This window comes from Phaeoacremonium minimum (genome assembly GCF_000392275.1).
Source record: "Phaeoacremonium minimum UCRPA7 unplaced genomic scaffold PA7_03_scaffold_464, whole genome shotgun sequence".
NCBI lineage: Eukaryota > Fungi > Ascomycota > Sordariomycetes > Togniniales > Togniniaceae > Phaeoacremonium > Phaeoacremonium minimum.
The window spans coordinates 12808-31953 of NW_006921366.1; the positions used below are offsets into that span (position 1 = coordinate 12808).

At 52.3% G+C, this 19146-nt stretch overlaps 7 protein-coding genes across 7 annotated transcripts; 5 read left to right on the forward strand and 2 right to left on the reverse strand.

Annotated features, from left to right (window-relative positions):
- Positions 1-3889: 3889 nt before the first annotated feature.
- On the forward strand, positions 3890-4958 carry UCRPA7_6296 (putative 2-heptaprenyl- -naphthoquinone protein; the record flags this gene model as incomplete). The annotated part of the gene is made up of 3 exons (XM_007918835.1): positions 3890-3927; positions 4107-4323; positions 4548-4958. 3 exons carry the CDS (start codon positions 3890-3892, stop codon positions 4956-4958), a joined length of 666 nt encoding a protein of 221 aa, XP_007917026.1.
- A 932-nt stretch (positions 4959-5890) lies between these two features.
- Positions 5891-7141, reverse strand: UCRPA7_6297 (putative phosphoglycerate mutase protein; the record flags this gene model as incomplete). The annotated part of the gene is made up of 4 exons (XM_007918836.1): positions 5891-5990; positions 6049-6270; positions 6420-6671; positions 6963-7141. The coding sequence occupies 4 exons, from the start codon at positions 7139-7141 to the stop codon at positions 5891-5893; spliced, it is 753 nt and encodes a 250-aa protein (XP_007917027.1).
- A 1177-nt stretch (positions 7142-8318) lies between these two features.
- Positions 8319-8678, forward strand: UCRPA7_6298 (hypothetical protein; the record flags this gene model as incomplete). The annotated part of the gene is made up of 2 exons (XM_007918837.1): positions 8319-8450; positions 8508-8678. 2 exons carry the CDS (start codon positions 8319-8321, stop codon positions 8676-8678), a joined length of 303 nt encoding a protein of 100 aa, XP_007917028.1.
- Positions 8679-9218: 540 nt separating this feature from the next.
- UCRPA7_6299 (putative ubiquitin carboxyl-terminal hydrolase 6 protein) lies at positions 9219-10981 on the reverse strand (the record flags this gene model as incomplete). The annotated part of the gene is made up of 2 exons (XM_007918838.1): positions 9219-10885; positions 10966-10981. 2 exons carry the CDS (start codon positions 10979-10981, stop codon positions 9219-9221), a joined length of 1683 nt encoding a protein of 560 aa, XP_007917029.1.
- Positions 10982-11472: 491 nt separating this feature from the next.
- Positions 11473-12241, forward strand: UCRPA7_6300 (putative arp2 3 complex 20 kda subunit protein; the record flags this gene model as incomplete). Its single annotated transcript, XM_007918839.1, has 4 exons — positions 11473-11475; positions 11534-11860; positions 11954-12091; positions 12233-12241. 4 exons carry the CDS (start codon positions 11473-11475, stop codon positions 12239-12241), a joined length of 477 nt encoding a protein of 158 aa, XP_007917030.1.
- A 1965-nt stretch (positions 12242-14206) lies between these two features.
- Positions 14207-16796, forward strand: UCRPA7_6301 (putative rna rnp-1 protein; the record flags this gene model as incomplete). Its single annotated transcript, XM_007918840.1, has 4 exons — positions 14207-15604; positions 15662-16078; positions 16126-16512; positions 16563-16796. 4 exons carry the CDS (start codon positions 14207-14209, stop codon positions 16794-16796), a joined length of 2436 nt encoding a protein of 811 aa, XP_007917031.1.
- A 1001-nt stretch (positions 16797-17797) lies between these two features.
- On the forward strand, positions 17798-19053 carry UCRPA7_6302 (putative mitochondrial carrier protein rim2 protein; the record flags this gene model as incomplete). The annotated part of the gene is made up of 3 exons (XM_007918841.1): positions 17798-17973; positions 18045-18789; positions 18841-19053. 3 exons carry the CDS (start codon positions 17798-17800, stop codon positions 19051-19053), a joined length of 1134 nt encoding a protein of 377 aa, XP_007917032.1.
- Between the last annotated feature and the right edge of the window lie 93 nt (positions 19054-19146).

Here is a 19146-nt window from a genome sequence, read left to right on the forward strand (position 1 = left end):
TACAGGGTACTTTCGTCTTTCCGCCCTTCCCGGGAGGTTTCTGCAGGTCATACGTCCGTGTTCTAGCTTAAGTGACAAAGGACACAGTGTGTGTACCGTCAATAACACACCTGCAAACTGCGAAGCCCAGCTTCCGATGCGATGCCTAAGTGAAAAGCAATGGAATACAACCTCTTGCAGCGAATTCTCTCGTCAGCAGCGGTCGCTTAGATCTATACAGCCAGACATAAATCCCGCAAAGGAGGAAATCTTACCGAAGAAACAATCTCTTCTACGAACCATGAAGTGAATGAACGATGATGATCTAGCACTGCCAGTGTTTTACATAACACGGGCCACTACAACGAACAATATCAAGTCAGAGGCTTGGTGTAGTTGTGTCTTTCCCGAATTACTTTGCAAAGGCGACCTTGATACAAATCCTTTCCCCAAATCGAGGCCACCATCTTCATTATCCGATGAAAGTAATTGCCCGGGCTCTTTACAAGGCTGAATCCTACGTCCATTCTAGGCTGTCAGCCGGTGTCCTGGACTGTGTCACATCCGCCATCTTCTAGGCATTTACCGGAGTTTAGTCTATTTTGACAGGACGGCGACGGCTCTGGTTACAACTCCAATCTGCGATAACGACCTAATTGTTCTGGGACAGCTCCACAGACTGCGAGAGGCTGCCTAGTTGGGGCACTATTATGATCTCTTGAGTCGATGCTCATTACTCCATAGAAGTACCCTCACGGTGTTGTCCGCACTGGCACAATTATAGGTACAACTTCAATGCACAGTGAGCCGTATCCTGTCACTAAGTACGATTACAGAATGCATCTAGCAACAATCACACAAACATGGACCCTAGCATCTTACATGCGTAGGCGGCCGGAAGGAAAGTCAAACGCCAGCAACGCATGCGCAGGGCGACAGTCTGCTTGCGCCACGGCCTTGTTGTACAGTCATGATTGTCTCATGATGCCAGCTAAGGTGCTGTTGTGCCTCCCTTTGACATCGATGTTGGCGCTGTTGGTGCAATAGCCTGCAGACAGTGATAGACGACTATCGAATTTTACGTTGCAGTGTTTTACTCACGGCCACCCGCTTATGCCCACCCATACTTAGCTGCATCTCTGCTGTCTCTTGTCGGAGGGTCTCCGCTTTTGGCTGGGGTCGGCTGCATCTTTCAAGATCCTTCGGGGCCGACTGGGCAGGCGACTGCGGACGTCAACATTGGTCATGCGGGATCAGCCACGCGCCGTCCCATTGTTCACGACAGGCTGTGTTGGATCCGGCTTGGATCGATGCGAGGTTATGTGCCAGCTTTTTCAGCTTTACGTGCGCTATTCGGTATGGCTCTTGTCCTCGTTTGTCCTTTGTTGTTGTTGGTGCTGCTGATGGCTAGTACATTGTATGCTCTTTGCCTGGCAAACCGGCGGTGAGAAGGTTCACTCGGGACCAAAGAATGGTGAGCCGCCGCCGGCGCACTGCTATATTGCCGAGCTGATATCGACCCGCCCAGAGCCCCGTCTATGCTCTTCCTGTTCCTTATTCGGCTCGCTGCCTTTCGCTATAGTCCAAGGCCGAGCGTTGGTGGATCATTGGCACGTTTACGGCGCAAGCGAAGCTGCCGCTCACGCTTCGGAAGCGGCGATGACCAAAGAGTCAATTAACTGAGATGCCGACCTACATGCAGCCCCATGAATACGAACGAGGCGCACTGTACTGCACTGCGGTGTCGTCTGCGGTCCTGCATGTACCGGACAGACATATAGATACAGGCACACACTCTCTGACACATCCAACCCGTGGTTGCACCTCCAAGCAGGGTAATATGGGCAATTCGGGTTTACCTTGGGTAATAAACAAAGTGATACCCATGCGAGTGCCGGGCAGGCGTCGTATCCCGTGCATCAGCAGCCGAGTTTGGGCAACCTCCCGTGCGTGCGCGGGCGTAAGCAAGGTGGCCAGGGCAAGGCAGTACAAGGCATTGCATGTCGGTCAGTGAAGATGGTCAGGCAGGCTGGCAGGCGGGGAGGTTCAGTCAAGTAACAAGTATCTGAGTGAATGAGTGTGATATGGGGTACTAGAGGTGGTACTCGATATGCTTGTCTCTTTCAAGATCGATCACGACTGCCACCACCAACCTAATGAACGAATGGATCGACCTTTCGACTTACCTGCCTGCCTGCCTGCCTGCCTGTTTGCTTGCTTGCTTGCTTGCTTCCTTGCTTGGTGCTGGGCTCGGTTGGGCTCGCGATGGCTTGCGATCCTCCCATCTAGCCCCACCTCAAGGGCCTTTTCCCGCTGTGCCCGCATTTGCAGGTTTCCCGTTCTCTTACCCATGCAGATGGGTAGTATATGGGCTGTACTGTACTCGAGTACATGATGCTGCCACGCAACACACATGTACTCTACCGTATGTGAGCGATTTGTATCTGTCTCGTCGTCCTCTTCCGCGGCTTCCCTGTCGCCTGCCTGCTGGCTATTGCTGGCTCAGGTTGTTTGCCGCCCGCACGACGTGGGATTGCCCCATGGATGACCCGGAGCCCACAGCCTGCAGATGGAGATCCAAGCCCGGGAGGAAGAAAAGGGAAATGTCTGCACCGCTTTGGGCTGGGTGCAGGGCAGCGGCTTGCCGACTACATGACAAGCCCCGGGTTGCCCCCTCGTACCACCTGGAAGTAGCGGCTTGGGCCGCATGTTGCGTCCCCTTGTGATTTTGCGAGGATGCGGCCACGGTCCGACGCGCGCTGGCCGCTACGGATCGATGCATGGGATCGTCGTTCGAACACACGATCCCTTCCATCCACGGTCTGTGACACCGCCTATTGAGCCATCTAAACTGCATTGGGCGCCTCCGGACCCTCGCGTCCCCCATGCGAGGTCTTGCATAGCAGGTGGAGAAGATGTTAAGAACCAGGAATGGCCGGGTTGCCAGATGGCAGGATGCTTGGGATGCTTGCTTGGTTTGGGCTTGTTTGTTTGCTTGCCTCCTTGCTTGTTTGCCTGCTTGCTTGCTCGCCTCACTCATGCATGCTCATCTACTCGGGAGACATGCCCGGTTTTGTTTGATTGCAGATTGCGGTCTCGATCGAGCAGGCTGGCTGGGGATCCATCCGACTCGACTGACCGACAAACAATAAGCGGCCATTAAGCGTGCCCACCGACATGCATTTCAGCTCTCGTCGAAACTCTGCTAGCCGATCGAGACAGTGTCTAAGACGGTCCGCTCCCAATGCTGTCCGTGTGTTCTTTGCGACTAAGTGAGTGCATGTCTCATCTTGAGGAATTCGGAGCTGTATGGCATCTATTCTTTCGCAAGAGGCTTGGATGGCTTGCCCATGGGGAATTGGTATGTTTGCTCTTTCTGGACTATCTAGATAGGTGTAGTTTAAATCTCCGATCCGTGGGATCGCCTACCGGACTGTTGGCGCGGCCTAGGTTGGCTTTTAGCTCACGCCTAGGTGTGCGGGTTTCACCCGTAGCCCAAAGTAAACCACCATCATGACATGCTGGAGATCTTCATCGCCATTGTCGTCTCTAGGAGAGCCTCAAATCGCCAATTGATACTATCGGCCCCTAATCGTGTCCGAATTCGTAGATTCAGCAGCTCTTGAGAGCCTGGAGAGTCAATGTAATAATAATTTCGACTCCTTTCTAAAGAAATTGCCCCCTCTGGAAAGTCTCCGAGAAGTCCCCAGAAAGCCCCCAGTACTGGGGAAAGTCGCCGGCATCGTATATAAATACCTTCATAAACTATTACAATACTATCTTAGGCTACATGCTCGTCTCTATATTATTTCTGAAGAGTCTCGCGAAGGAATCAGGGCATTATCTGGCCATACCCACCGCTGGCTGAACTTGGACGAATTCTGGCGCCTTACGACAACAACAATCAACCATGACAGACAGCGCGCAATTGAATGAGAAGTACTTCAGGTGAGTAGATCAACTTTAATCAGAGAACCCTCGTTTTCTTTCTTGCTTTCGCCCTATACTCTGGCGCCAAGAGCACGTCTCTCAGGCTGGCTTGTGCTGTGGCCCGAGTTGCTTGAATCCCTCAGGGGTTGTGAATAGTCTCTTGTCTCAGCTAGCGCTGACAAACGAGTTGCGAGTAGCGAACAAGCCGCCGTCTATGACATTAAACATGCAAAGACACTCGATCAGCTGGTGAGAGAGATCAGAGCGAGAAAAGACTTCATTGGTGTCCAGTGGATTGAGGAGGATGACGATGAAGACGACGACGACGACGTAGAAAGCGATGAAGCCAAGCCGGAACCAGCTAGGGCTGTCAAGCTTCTTGACTATGCTTGCGGAACGGGGGTTGTGTCAAGAGTAAGTAACAATCACCCAGCAAGCTGCAATTGCAAATGGCTGTAATATGCTCCAAGTCCAATGGACTGACTTTCCCAGGCACTTTCACCGTACTTGACCCAGTGCGTTGGAGTCGATATTTCTACCGCTATGGCTGCAACATACAACACTCGTGCAGAGAACCAAGTACGTTCACCGACCCGAGCTCGAGTCCTACCCAAACCCCAACTTTCTAACCCACACAGGGTTTGTCAAGAGACGAAATGCACGCCTACGTCGGCGACCTCACAGCCGAGGACAAGCCCGCACCAGCAGAGCTTACCGCGCCAGAGTTCTACGACTTCGACATCGCGGCCGTCGGCCTGGGCTTCCACCACTTCGACAACCCGGAGCTGGCAGCCAAGAGGCTCGCCGAGCGGCTAAAGCCCGGCGGCGTGTTGCTGATCCTGGACTTCCTGCCGCACGGGGAGATGGAGCACTCGCACCCGGCGACCAAGACGGTCATGCACCACGGCTTCTCGGCGGAGCGTGTTCGCAGGATTTTTGAGGACGCGGGCGTGGGCAAGGACTATGCGATTGAAGAGGTTGGAGACGTCTCGTTTCGTGGCCATGAAGATAAGAGGAAACTGTTCATGGCGCGGGGGACGAAGGCTTGACAGAGACTATGTAGAGTATCAATAGATGTCATATACTTACTTGCTATTAGAACAATGATGGAATATCTACTTGATCATGATGAATACCAAGTAATTTCGAACGATACGCAATGATCTCCTGAAAGAATTGAAGCCCCTCCTGATAGACCATGTTCTAATGCATTAGCTAGTTTCTCCTGGTTCTGTATGTATCAATAAGAGTGAGATTCCAAGTTTTGCCAGACAAGCCCAACCAAATATTTCGGGTTTTGTCAGGCGTTCCATGTGGCTTGTGACTTTACATAGTACTGGAAGAGTTTGGAATGATACACTGAAAGGGAGCACGTCGAAGATCTAAATGGTGCGAACCACGCCGGCTCTTTTAATCTCAATGTTCGCATGCAGCTATCATCAATAATGCCTTGTGATACGCCATAACAAATCGTGAGGACTTAGATGTCTCTCTGAAGAGGTCGAAATACTATCACGGTTTCCTGGATGGGCAGCGAGACCTGTTTAGCGGTTGTGATGAGTTTTGTGCTATAGCTTAGAAGATGCTGTCAAACGAGGAATGAAATGAGGCCTCGATTCCCTAGCAGTGCTAAGGAAAACAGAGAAAATGGTATGTTCGCTTAGAAATTATGTCCAAACGAATCTTGGCCAGACGCAATTTCAGTCTAGGTTGACGTATCAAGACATACTTTGGGTTTTGAATATGTAGATCAAAGCTTCGATAATGTACTGAATCAGCTTCGTAAATTCGTTTGATACTCGTCTTCACGTCTATACTTATAACAGAAAAGTCTATTGAATTTCAAATCAAATCCTCCGCACCGTAATGCCTTCCTCAAGCCGTGTGCCTTTGACCATCTAGATAAGAATGTCGTGCGTAACCATGGACAAGACTGATTGTTGCTGTTCCATTTACGGGAAAGATGTGGCAACAGCACAAGCTAATCCTTCTTGGCTTCAGCAATCTTCTCCTCGGGCGAGTCTACTATAAAAGCGCCACCAAGCAGAATAGCCGGCTCGTCAATGCTGTTGTGCTCGTAACTAGAAACGCATGTTAACGAAGCAGTCATCTGTTTTTCTTGGATTTTAGTCACTGTACCTCATAGTTCCGACACCTCCAGCTTCTAGCAGAAAGGTTGGGCCGTCTTGAAGAGTCTTGTTGACCCACCGCATGGCGAACGCGCGGAGAATGTGTCCATGAGCAACAACAAGGACGTCACCGCTGCCTCCATCCTTCCCCTTGCCCATGTGCGGCTTCTGCCATTTCTCTCGAATCTCATCTATCAAACGGTCGAGTCGGCGAGTGATGTCTTCAGGACTCCTGGTATGTTGTCAGTGGCTCGAACGAAATTTTGATTATATAGGCGTTCGATATGCATCTTCCAGGGACTGCACAACTGGGTGCAACGATCGGCGATACCGATATTTTCAACAAGTTGACACATGAGAACACAAAAAATGAATACTCACTCTCCACCTTCGCATCCGTCCTTCCAGATATCCCAGTAGCCCTCAATACCGGCCTCCTTGCGTCTCTTTCGGATTTCAGCGCTAGTAATACCCTCATAGTCACCGTAGTCCCACTCCCGAATATCTTCGGTGATCTCAATCCGGGCATCGCACTCCAATCCGGAGCCGTCCGTCTCTGGTCCGTGGGCATCCCATGGCAAAGGGCCCTTGATGCCGAGGTTCAGCAGCTCAAACGTCTGCTGGGCTCTCTTTCTGGGCGAAACATAGCTGTTTGAAGTGTCAGTGCGCTGATACACTTAGACTTCTTTTCTTGACAGGCAGGGCTAAGCGAGATCGAACAGGCAGAGCTGCCAGATCGACAAGCGTGAAACTCTCTAGAAAGCAATGCATATCTTCACGACAGGGCAAGGGCACGCGAGGCATCTTGTGTGACAGCTATGTCAATCAAGCAAGAGTCGCTGCCGCGACCGCCGCTGATCTCCCGAAAAAGCCCAGCGCCGGGGGGGCTCATGAGAGTCCAAAGCAATCAACAAACTCACTTACATGTGAGCCAGTTTCTTGGGCACGATGAGCCTGTCGTTGCCGATGAGAGCCCTGCCTGTGGCCTTGACTCGCTTCTCTCCGTTGGCAGTCAGTGGGATGTCCGTTGATCCCGTGTGTCTTCCGTTCAGAGACCACTCCGTCTCGCCGTGGCGGACAATGAAGACTCGAGGCGGTGCCATTCTCCGCGGGTTGCTTGGTTGTTGGCTCTCTCTTCTCTTGTTTCTGGCCCTGGCGCTGATAAGCGCGTGGTGATGGTGAAACAAGATGTGATGCACTCACTAAGGACGCCCCTGGTCAAGCTTTTTGGCACGGACGGCCAGGAAAGTCGGGGTTGAGATAACTTCTCAAGCCTTTTTAAATGAGATTGAAATGTCGCAATGAATCAGAGAGCCAGAATTTGAATGCTGCGATCCAGGATTCTTGCGCCAAGTTGGAATGTTTTCAGACTCTTCACTTAGTATCAGCAACTCTGGAGGGCCTGTCTCGCCACATCTAGGAATCCGTAGCTCTCTGTTGAGAACCTGGAAGGGCACAGAGCACACCACTGTCGACCTGCAAGGGCAGCGTTTCAGCATCAGCCCCGCCGGCGGCCTGACCTCATCGATTAGGGGAATCGCCCGTACCTGAATCGTCTAGGGTCTCCTCAAGACTGTCGTGCTTTGCTTCACAATGCCGAGCTATTTGAGCTGAAGACTCCCGAGTATTCTCTTATTGTGTCAAGAAACAGATCAAAGCCCTTTTCACCATTCCAAGATCGTAGGAAAGTCGCTGGAAGAAGACCAGACACCTGCAGTAAAGATCGGGTTAAACCATGGACAGTGCACGGCGATTACTAAGGGCGCTGAGCGTGTCCGCTAATCACCCTGGAGCTGGGGACACGGCGGCGGCGCCACAGCCCGTCTTCGAGGTGGAGCTAGCGCCGTGGCCGGCAGCCTGCCGAGAGGACGAGCTGCAAATATCAATCAACGGCCTTGACGACGGCTCTGACTTCTTCCCTGATTCGAGATCATCTACGCCCGCCACTTCCACAACCTCTTCTCGCTCTTCTTCGCCCGCGGCTTCACCTTCCCGACGACGCACGATCTCCGCACTGCCTGCCAGGATCGGCATCGCGCGCGCAAACTCCTTCGACAGCATCGCATCGGACGTGTCGGCTGCTTCGACATCCAGCAGCAGGAGCTCCAGCAGACGACGTCCGCGGCGCGACACCGAGAGCGACACCATCTGGAGGCAGTACTGGGACTGAGGGCAGGGCCACAATTGCACTGTGGCGAAGTCCAATCAAAGGGACGGAACATTCGACATAGCTCCCCATCTTCGGGAATCACAATTGCCGGATCAAGCAGGGCCTTAGTCATGGCAGCAGCAGCAGCGCCCGCGGGCGTCGCCCGGTTCAAGCGGTTCATCTGGACCGGCGCATTTGCCGCCGTCACTGTGGTCGGCAGCATCTACGGCGCGGGACTCAAGACGCAGCAAGAGTTCAAGGCGGTATGTGTCTAGAGCTCTGGATACTCTCGAGACAAATTTGCTGATTGTGACGAATAGGAGCGCCGGAAGATCATCGAGGCGAGTCCTGAGGAGAAGATCGCCATGATGGAGGAGCGGCGCAAGCGTCTGCTCATGCAGAGACGGCCGTTTGAGAAGAAACTCGAGGAGGTGCAGGGCAGGATAAAGGCACGAGAAGAGGAGGCTGCAACCAAAGCTAACGGCAAGTGAACTAGCTGCCCGGTGGATTAATGAGAAGAAGACGACACTCTTCAGGTGCCCAAGGTGCAAGCAAGCCAGCGGCCGCGCCCACAGTAGCGACGCCCATCTGTCAAGGTGCAGCACAGACGACGCCTCTGGTGTCTTCGGAAGGATACGACATAGCCGTTCGTGCCGAATGACGGGTTGGTGTCACCTTCACCAAGGGACCAAGCTCAGGAGAATGGCCTCGAGGGACTACACTCGGATGACCCGATATTGACCCGGGTTCGGAGGCCAAGCAGTGCATTGTACACAAAACGGAACACGGGCGCCAGCCACTCCTGTTAAGAGGGCAAAAGTTCCACCATCACTATGAGATCTAGCGGGAAGTAAAGATGTAAATGCCACTATGCAAGCACAGAAGCCAGCTGTCAGGACCGAAAGCTGATATATTCTTACGTCTAAAAGCCCCCATGTCTGTATTTCCTTTTATTTGCAGTGATCGTATCGTAACATGCCGTTGCCCCAATGCTTCGAATACCAAACGCCGACTTCTATGCCTTTGCTATCCTACTCTACAATTCCTTCGGCAGTGGGCAGGGGAATAGCGCGATAGAGCAGGATGAGCGCAGAGTGGGACTCGCCGCCTCCCGCCAAGGCGTCAATCTTGTCAGGCGTGACCTCGGACACCTTGTCGTCGTTGAACCACCACCAGTTGCCATCCTCCTCACCCTTCTTGCCAGTCTTGGGGTCGACAGGAGCTTGCTTCTTGACATACGCCGTGTAGTGACCGCTGTCGGCGCTAGCGCCCTGGTGAGTGACGACGCCGCGGAGCTCGTAGATGCCGGACTGGTTTGCGCCATCGTCCTTGAGGAGCTCTGGGTCGATCAAGGTGAAGAGTTCCTTCTTCGCGGCTAGGAGAGCAGCGTCCCTCTCTGCCTCGATTTCGGCATCTGTCTTGTAGGTCTCCATGTCGACGTCGCCGTCCTTATCGGCCGATCCGGCAGGCTTCTTGCCATCCTTCTTCTCCTCCTTCTTGGCGGGGGCGCCTGAGCTTCCCGGCTCGTCGTTCTCGCCATCAAGAGGGTTCTTCTTCCGCCTCTTGCGAGCACGCTCAACGTCCTCCTCGTCTTTGCGGATCTCTCGAACCTTGTCTCGTACAGGTACCAAGGCCTTCTTCAGGGAATCTGTGCAGAACTCGACGGCGTCGAGCTCATGAGGGAAGGTGACCTTTCGCATGATCTTCGCCTTCTTTTGCACCTCACGTTTCCAGAAGAATCGCACAAAGTGAACAGTCAGGTACTTGGGCAGGCGAGAGATCTTGGAAGTCTTTGTGTACACGGCATCTCGACCGAGAACCTCCGATCTCTTCTCAATCTTCTCTTTGAGGCCGGCAACGATGCCGTCGCGAAGATGGTTGATGTTGGCGTCGATGTGGCAGTTGAGCTTGAGGAACTCTTCTGTCGATGTGGTGGGCTCCTCGCCACCTTCTCCGGCAGCCGGCTCGTCGCACTCAAGGCTCGAGGAGAATTGTCCTGACATGTACCGGTCCACAAAAGACACTTCAGGGGAGTCATCGCCGTCCTTCAATTGCAGCTTCTGCCTGAGTTGAGCCACAATCTGGCTCCATGCCTCTTCCGCATCTTGCTGGGCAAAGCCATGTCCAGTCTTCGATCTCTCTGCGAATTGAGGGAAAGCAACTCGCAGAGCGTTCAAGAAGGCGTGAGGGGCCATGCCATCCTGTGTCTCGGACATGTACTTGTAGAGATCCTTTAGCTGATTTGTCAGATCTAGCTGGCGGATGGGGTCCAGCGCGCTGGAGCTCTTGTACTCGTACTTGACCAGCGCATTCTGAAGCTCGGGGATGGATCGAAGGGTCTGGAGGGTCGAGTTGAGGTAGCAGGTGTTGCCCAGATTCGTCAGTCCGGCGGGCGTGGCGCCCTCCTGCTGAGCGGCCTCCGCCTCCGTCATGTCCTCGACGAATTTGACCTTCTCCTTCGGCCGCAGAAGCTCGCCGCCGCCAGCTCCCGGAGTGCCCATCATCATGATGACCTGGCCGGCCTTGAGGCCCAGCTTGCTCATGTCGGCGTCATCCTTGAGCTGACCGCCCTTGATGAGGATCTTCTGTCGCTCGGGCTCGACGCCGGTCAGGCTGAAGACCTGGTACTTGAAGGTCTCGCCGGTCGACTCTGGGTCGACTTCGACATCGTACTTCTTGCCCTGGTGCTTGATGATGACTGCGAATTGAGAAAACGTGTGAGTATTTGCAATGTGGACAGATGCATTGGTGGGGGTACAGCAAAGCGGTGTCACTTACCATTGACGGATGCCATCTTGAATAGCCTGGGTTTCGGTTGGGGGAGAACACCGTGATAACAGAGAGAAAAGGCCTACTTTTGAAAAGTGTAGTGGCGCCCCTGGATTTAAGGAGTTTGGTGGCCGGAGCCAGGAGGTTTGATAATCAATTCGCAAGGCAACTTTTGTACTGCGTAAGGTGTGTTCTAGAGCTATGTGTGGCGTTCCGGCAGAAGGCGACAGAAAGCGGTAGCGGCACGGCAACCGGGAGCTGCCTGCCAGCTGCCCACCTCACGTAAATAGCACAGCCACAGGGACCCCTCCTTTGTAGTACGGTTACGTAACGCGACGTCCAGCCACACTTCCAACGCTGCCCCACATTGACGACGTCTCCCCATACACTGCTCTGTCTCCAGCTCGAGGTTGGTGCCTCACTCCAAGCACACGCACCCACATTGCTCCCCGAAATCTCACGGCCAGCGAAGGGACATTCTGCATCGGACAGTTGTGACAGCTGCGCTATTACAAGATGGTGAGACAATCAAACACGTTGTCTATTGCCCTTTGCTCCATGCTGACAGTTGCTCCAGTCCCAGTCTCTCCGGCCGTACCTACAGGCAGTGCGGAGCAGTCTGACAGCTGCCCTCTGCCTGTCCAACTTCGCATCCCAGACCGCCGAAAGACACAATGTCCCCGAGATTGAGGCGCAATCCTCCCCTGAAGTTCTCCTGACGCCCCTGACCATTGCCCGTAACGAGAACGAGCGGGTACTCATCGAGCCCAGCGTCAATAGTGTCCGCATATCCATCAAGATCAAGCAGGCAGACGAGATCGAGCACATCCTAGTCCACAAGTTTACCAGGTTCCTGACGCAAAGAGCCGAGTCATTCTTTATTCTCAGGAGAAAGCCCATCAAGGTGCGCTGAATGAACTTCAGGGGACCCCTCGGAGATCCATCCGAGCTCTCCTTCAGCCCAAGGCGGCAATATCAGTTGCTAACACGGATCTAGGGATATGATATCTCGTTCTTAATCACAAACTTCCACACCGAGGAGATGTTGAAGCACAAGCTAGTCGACTTCATCATCCAGTTCATGGAGGAGGTAGACAAGGAGATCTCAGAGATGAAGCTATTCGTGGGTTGCCTCGTTCGTCCTTGTCACTCCCCGAGATGCTTACGAGCCATTAGTTGAACGCCAGAGCACGATTCGTAGCAGAATCCTTCTTGACACCTGTGAGTTCCTACGACGTTGGAGACTTTTAAGGACTTATACTGATCACTATTCTAGTTTGACTAAAGTTCTCAATTACAATGTCGTATAGTTGGGGCGCCTGGGCATCAATGTGATGCACAAGGAACGGCGTTATGGCGGAAAACTGTTGTACAGCCCAAACAGCTGACAATTACTCGATGATTACGAACGGTAGTGTTCGTGGCTGATGATGAAGAAATGCGTCGATATATCTTTGTATAGGCTCGATAGAGCTCTTGTAGTCTTCTCAGGACGGGAGTCTAAACAAAATCGTAGAACGCAGACTATGAGAATAACTTCAGGTACTTGATACACTACCCATGCCGTGCCATGTCACGTAGCCTAGGGGTTTGCCTCAACTTGTGAACTAAGTCAATGTCTCGACCTATCAAAGAGTATCAAGAGGGAACTTTTCGCCAACCCTGTGGCTTCCGCAAGAGGCTATGGAGTATAGATGATGATTCTTACTCAGTTACGAACTCTATAAGAACATAACCTTTGGAGAAAGTATGTGAAGCCCCAGCTCCCATTTATCAAGCCAAGATTACATGCGGTTAGTATTGGATCGATTCAAGCCTCGAAGTATTGATATATTACAATTTCAAGTGCACTGGCCGCCAGAAGAACTTTGCAGATAATATACTAGCAGGTTTGTCTTGTATATTTTGACTACGCTCCTGATTTCTGAGGGGACGAGATCTCTTGAATATAGTACCTCAGTCACAATGAGAAGGATATAAATGATTAGAGTCAAGTCTTAATACTATTCCAGTGGTATCATAACAGAGTAATCCCTTCGCCCGTATCTCTTCAGTGGAATTTGCGTAGAGATGGTGACTATTAATACATATGTTGAAGACTGTAGTTCACTGTGGGACATAACCTGTGTTTTTCAACAAATGGCAAAAAGTCTGTTGGGTTATCCAGGAAGTATGTCCCTTCTTCCTGAGGCATCACAGAAACAGATGAAGTTTTCACACCTCTATTCACTCAAAGCAGTCTGCTGCACACAATAGTAGGCTTGAACAGCAGAACTACCCATAAATAACTCGATTCCTTGATATTCAGGTTCTGAACAGGTCGTGCAGGATAACCATGAAGCAACGACTCGTTCTCATGATTCCCCAGCTACTCCCCTAATTTAAGTACTTAACACTCAAATCCTCTCCTGGAGTCTCTTCTCTCCAAAAGAACTCGAGTTTCCCCCATTTCTTTCCATTCTATCGTCAAGTCAAAATAATTTTGGTTTGCTCCGTGGCAGTCGATTCTTTCCTTCATCACTTTCCCTGTACACCCTCCCCCTTTTCTCACTGCTTGCCAGCCGAAGAACTCACAACTTCTTGACACATTCGGCTTCCGGAGAGCAGGTTGAGATATAATTTCAAAGCCTTCAGCGGACCGTTTATCGTCAATAACCACGTACAGGGGCCGCCAGCAGAGCGTTTCTTGACCTGAGTTTGCTTCCTCCGCCAGGATCTCCTGTGAGATCAAGTCCTCCTATTCACCCCCCGCGACGACTTTCATCATCTGATCTTCCAAGTGAGCTACCAAGTCTTCTCATCGGATTCTATTGGATTCGAAATTTATTTACCAGAGCCCTCTCAGAATCTACCCTCCTTCCCTTTCCACCTTTTGCCCTCCCCCGACCTTCCTTTACATTTTCCCATCTTTTCCAGAGCTTCACTTTTCCAGCTCGGTACTCAACTTCATCGCGCTGGCGCGTATACACCTGCTTAATATTTTGAGGTACACTCCCTCCTCGCCCCGACTCCTTCAAAACAACTTCGTACACCACCCCCTTCCCTAGAGGTCTACTATAATCGGAAACCTACGAAAGGAGGCACTGTCGCGTGATTCCGGGACCCGGCTCTTTCATCACTCACCTCATCAAAATGATACTCCTTCTGCCTGAGTTTTCGCTGATACACATGTGATTTTTAGAACCAAGTGCAAGGCCAGCACCTCCTCAAGCCCCTGCATCAGCCTCAAATCACCTTACACTCAGCTATCATGGTCAACACAGCCGTGGCCATGCGGCCCAATCGTGTCAAATTCGGCAAAATCTCAGCCAAACCTGAGACCTCCACCAACGGCTCCGATATTGGCGGTGGAGTATCTTTACTGAACTCGTCTCCAATTATCACGCTCAGCTCCACCCACAAGGACGACAACGAGTCGGCCCATCGAGTCGTGTCCAAGGAAGCCGACACCAAAGGTGCTCCCATCACTTTAAAGGATGACGAGCAGGCCGATAACATCGAGCCGTCCACAAGGCTCAACCCAGCTTCTACCCCTTTCATGCCAGCTCCTGCTACTACAGACGGTCAGAGCAATGATGTTGCTCAACCAGCTCCACAGGTGATGCCCCAGCCGTCTCAGGCTCACCAGCAGCCGTTCGTTCTGCCTGCTTCTGTTGTGAACATGCTTCCAGCCGATGATCAGAACGACGGAGGACAGGCTTACCAGACAGCAGCTTACCCCAATGGTAATGTCAATGGCATTCCCAATGGTTTGAACCACAATGGAATGACTCCCAACTACGCCCAAGTCCAACCTTCACAGCAGATGGTCAATGGTCAAGGCTATTCCTTGAACTGTGTTTCACCCATCCATGGCCATTATGCCGTCCAGCCAATGCAGCAGCCGCAGATGAACATTCAACAGTTCTCTGGTGCCCAGGGAAACCAACAACAGGATCTCTACACCCAGATTCAAGCGCAGAAGCATGCTCTCCAACAGATGAACGGCGGCGCCGTCTATCAGCAAGCGGCAGTCAGTTTAGTCCCGCAAATGAATTCGTTCCCGCAAGCGCCTGTCCAGAATGGCTTCATCACTCACTACAATGGCAACCACAACAACGGCAATGCCCAGTATGCTGGCATGGGTGCTCCTATGGGTCCTTTGAACCCATCTGCATCACAAAACAATATCGTGAGCCCTCCAACCTCCGAGGCTACTATAGCGTCTCAGGAGACCTTCGCCACAGAGCCACGCAACTTCGCGCCTCGAAGTGCCGAGCCTGTCACAAATGGTCCGCCGCCGCAGTTTTCACTCCCTGTGACTCCTATGCCGGCTCAGTATCAAGCTCAGGCCCAGACTCAGCAGATGATGCCGTATCAGGTACAGCCTCAGAATGTTTCTGCGGATCCGTTCACGGTTGCGCCTATTCCGGCTGGTATTCAGCCTCTGCAAACCATCCATTCTCAGCCCAGCAATTCTCTCGCTGTCTACTCCAACCCAGTTCCCGACCATATCAAGTCATTGCGATCTGCGCAACTGAACAATATCACATCTGGTCCGACTGGTCGTCCTTCCCTTGAGGTCGCACTCGACCCGAAGAACTTCCCCTTCGTTGACAGCCCGCGCTTAGCTGCTGCCGTTAACCACGGGGTGGTAAAGCTGAAGAATGTAAGTCATATCCCTCTCTCCCAGAGGCTCGAACTGATGCATTTTACCCGCCATCAGATCCCATTCGCTACCAAGCGCGCGGAGATTCTCGCCTTCCTTGGACGCAACTCCAAAGTGTTGAACGACAACCAGGAGCCCGTTCACATCATAATGGAACGTGTTACTAGCAAGACCAACGATGCGTACGTTGAGTTCATGAGCATGCAAGCCGCCATCACCGCTGTTGAGAAGCACCAAAAGATCGTCTCCGGCGGCCGCTTGAGTCGTCTTGGTGATCGTCCGATCGACGTCGAGCTCTCGAGCCAGGCTGCCTTGATGGAGGATCTCTTCCCTCTCGCTCGTGGAATCAAGTGGCACGGTTCGAGTCCTGAGATTTTACCTGACCACCCCACCGAACCTTGGCAACGATTCAAGGGATTCATCTCTGATGAGGAGATGACCATGCTTGTCAAGCATGTGGAGGTCCCGCAGCGAGTAAGTCAAGCAATTTTCGTCTCTGAGAAATAACTAACAGCCGATAGTCTCCGTTCTCCCGTGATTGTCCCCAGCGTCCATTCGAGTGTATGATCAGCACGATCAAGAAGCTCCCTTGGTTCATGACCGCCTTCATCACCGTGCGCCAGCGATACAGTGTCTTCAAGGCGGCTCAGGACCTTATCCGTCTGCTTCTTCAAGCAATCAAGGATAAGAGGCATGAGGAGCACTTCAATCAGCAGCTCCTCAGACGTCTCTACACCGCAGCGATGCTCTGCCCCGGATTCAGTGTTGTCCAGAAGGATGACATCGCTTTAATGCTGAACCTGTTCGATCAGCAGCAGCGCGAGTTCAACCAGCCTCGCTTTGCGAATAACTGGACTCACATCTACACTATGGCTCCGAAGCCTGGCATCCCGCTTGATGTCCTTGAGGTTAGTGATGCGTTCCTCGAAGTAAATATGCGCTGACTTGATGTTTTTAGTGGTATATTGCGGTTATACGCGAGGAGACCGTCCGATCGGTCAACAACTACCCCTTGAATATCCGCTCTCAGGTCCAGCAGCTGGGCAGCAATACCAACGACTACTGGGGTTACTTCTGGCATGAACTTAATCTGCCCACTGGACGCGACTTTGACTTGATGACCTTGGCGAACTTGAGCACCCTCGAGTTCCAGGCAATTGACCGCATCCTCCGCCGTGCTTTCAGCCAGTAATGGCAGTTGCTCTCATCGCTTCGCTTGTCACGCATTGACGAACAGGCGCACCGAAGACAATGTGTGCGCTGTGGTCTTCGGAGACGGGATCTAAGGCTGCGGCATCTCTTCTGCTTTTCCTAACAATCTCTCGCCATCCCATGCGGCAGCCATCACTTGGTTGGCCTGCTTGAGGGATCTGGCCGAGAATCTGTGCTCATCGTTTTCTTGTCGACAAAACACTTTTGGAGTTTGTTTTTCTTTTCGTCTGCTTGCTACGACATGGTATGGAGCAATGGACCATTCACAGAAAGGAGTCTCACTGGAGGGCGAGAGGTAGATCGATGGACACTGGCCCATATAGATTTGGTCTCTCTAGGATAGACTTTCTGAGAGAGGATGGCTCACGACACCCTGGTACTGATGCTGCAGGAAACGGCGTTATCGTTTGGTTTTATTCTCTGGTCAGACCGCATCGCGGTTTTACTCTGAGCTAGGGACTTGGTACCCCGGCTTGGAGGCATGATTGATAGATCAATAAGAAATCCTTGCTTTGCAATCTATTGTCCGCTCCTTCAAGATGATATATCGTAAGAACCGCTCAATAGTATTTGAGTTCGTCAAGTTGTTTTCCGGATCAAGTAAGTAGCATTTCGCCTGAATTTTCAGCAGTCGAAGCACTCTGTCTTGTGGAAAGGTGATTGATGTGTAAGTCAAGAAATCAAATTCAGGAGGTTTAATTGGGTCCACTGTTGGCGTCGGTCGGTAACTAAGAATCCCGGAACCCACCTAGAAAAAGTTGCTGCTATCTTATCGTCACCATCGAATTTGCCATCCAGCTCAAGGGTTCTCGAGTCCGTCAATTCTCCTTGTAGCGGCATCCAACCTCAACTCCTCGACCTGCACCATCTTCTGCAGTTCCAGACGGGACTCATGTAGCTTCACACAAGGCATCTAGATTTCGACTTCTACCAGAAAGCCTTTTGGCTGAGATGGCGCAAAGCGCCTCGCCATCGCAATACATGATGGCCTCCAAAAAATCATCCGAGCCCAGCGAGCATCCGGCCTCGAAGCTGTCGCCGCTCTACCAGTCGCGAGAAACAGGCGAAATAGTACCAGAGGCGCGTCCGCAGGATCTATCGAAAGCTGCAGCGGCTTCGCCCTTCGCGAAGTCATGGGCTCACATGGTAGCTGGAGCGTACGTACCGGACAGGCCGGATCATGCTTCTTTCAGCGGATGGAGGTGATGCTAACATACTGGTTTTCTAGAGTTGCTGGCATGACGGCCGCGACGCTGACTGCACCTCTCGATGTTCTCAAGACTCGTCTTCAATCCGACTTCTACCAGGCGCAACTCCGAGCGGCTCGAGCCGCCCATGCCAACGTCGCCATGAACCCTCTCCGAGCTGGTGTATATCATCTTACGGAGACGCTACAGATTCTAGCTTCGGTTCAGAAGATTGAGGGCACACGAGCTCTCTTCAAAGGCTTGGGACCCAACCTTGTTGGAGTCGTGCCTGCGCGCTCAATCAACTTCTACACATATGGCAATGGCAAACGGCTGATTGCGCATTACCTGAACAATGGCGAGGAGGCCGCATGGGTGCATCTGTCGGCTGGCGTTGCTGCGGGCGTAGTGACATCGACAGTGACCAACCCCATCTGGCTGGTCAAGACCAGACTACAGCTGGACAAGAACGTGGCGGCACAAAGCGGCGGCGCTGCGGTGCGGCAGTACAAGAACAGTTTGGACTGCGTGCGCCAGGTTATGCGTGATGAAGGCATACGAGGCCTGTATAAGGGCATGAGTGCGAGCTATCTGGGTGTGGCAGAGTCGACATTGCAGTGGATGCTTTACGAGCAGATGAAGAAGTCTCTAAGGTTGCGAGAAGAACGAATAATCCTCAGCGGGAGAGAGAAGACCTGGTGGGATCATACTGTGGACTGGACAGGGAAGTTCGGGGCAGCTGGCAGCGCGAAGCTCGTTGCTGCAGTCCTGGCCTACCCACATGAGGTTTGTGATGTCCGACTCGCAGAATCTCAAGCAATGCTAACATAGTCTTAGGTCGCTCGTACCCGTTTGCGGCAGGCACCCCTTGCTGATGGGCGTCTGAAATACACCGGCTTGATCCAATGCTTCAAGCTGGTCTGGAAAGAAGAGGGCATGCTTGGCCTTTATGGAGGACTGACACCCCATTTGCTGCGAACCGTGCCCAGTGCAGCCATCATGTTTGGCATGTACGAGGGAATTTTACGACTCTTCGATGCGCCAGCTTAAGGATTTCTTCTAAACGACTCTTCACAACTTTGTATAATCTCTGTATCTATTACGGCGTTGCGCCGGATCCGAAACCCGACTCCTTCATCCCGT